This window comes from Penaeus monodon, chromosome 21 (assembly GCF_015228065.2).
Source record: "Penaeus monodon isolate SGIC_2016 chromosome 21, NSTDA_Pmon_1, whole genome shotgun sequence".
NCBI classification, from domain to species: domain Eukaryota; kingdom Metazoa; phylum Arthropoda; class Malacostraca; order Decapoda; family Penaeidae; genus Penaeus; species Penaeus monodon.
The window spans coordinates 14,817,924-14,818,810 of record NC_051406.1 but is presented as its reverse complement, the minus strand read 5'-3'; the positions used below and the strand labels follow the sequence as shown (position 1 = coordinate 14,818,810).

At 30.3% G+C, this 887-nt stretch overlaps 1 protein-coding gene across 2 annotated transcripts in view; it reads right to left on the bottom strand.

The window, feature by feature from the left end:
* The window catches only part of LOC119586261 (ataxin-3-like), an 8,958-nt gene extending 8,071 nt beyond the window's left edge, over nucleotides 1–887 (bottom strand). For both annotated transcript variants that reach the window (XM_037934969.1, XM_037934970.1), the window contains exon 1: nucleotides 845–887. In XM_037934969.1, coding sequence (XP_037790897.1) covers nucleotides 845–868 — 24 coding nt within the window. In that variant the 5' untranslated portion in view covers nucleotides 869–887. The remainder of the gene's footprint in view (nucleotides 1–844) is intronic.

Below are 887 nucleotides of genomic sequence, written 5' to 3'. Positions count from 1 at the left end.
CACTATTTACCTTAGAGGAGATGTTATACATGTGAAAAGTTTTAAAGGTCACATCTAAACTTGGGATACCAGACCTGTTTCACTTTTTTCTACTTTGCCTTATCAATTCCCATAAGTCAAACAAAAGTTCTATCTACAAATCTATCAGCAAATAAAATGTTATTTGAAAAAATATACATAAGTAATAGTGTAATGGCTAAATTCCCCTGATAGCCCAAAATGTCTTTAATTTGGATAAAATGCAAGGCAGTGATGACCATAACAAGCTAACATCTAATGATCTATTTTGATTTCTTAGTAATATATAAGAATAACTGAGAGAGATAAGGAGGAGTTTATAACATATCAGTTAGTCATGAAATGCATCAGCTGTGTATGTGATGTTTAAATCTTTCACAAAGGACAGAGAGAAATTTATTTCTAGTGTATGTATGCCATATCTCGAATTCTGCTTCATATGCAACAGTTTTAGGGTGAAAATACCTCTAATATATATACATGCCATACTAAACATTTTGGAGCATAATGATGGTTAATACATATCAAAATTATTAACATAATAGCAAATTCCTCTTTTGTCCTCTTATGTTTTGCAGGATATTATGCCATACTGATAAACAATATGCTAACAACCTAATTATCATGGGGAAACAATGCATTAGTAATAAAGAGAAAGTAAGAAAATTTTGGGTGAAAAAATATATTTGTATTTCTTCCCGACTCTTTCACACATCTGTACTTCTAATTATTGTAATACAGCTTACATCAGAGTCTCATATAAATTTACAAAATACTATTGTCAAAATAAAGAACTGCATATATCTACTATTTCGTGCTGATATACCTTTTCATGATAGATAAGGTCCATGATGATCTCGTCTCTAACG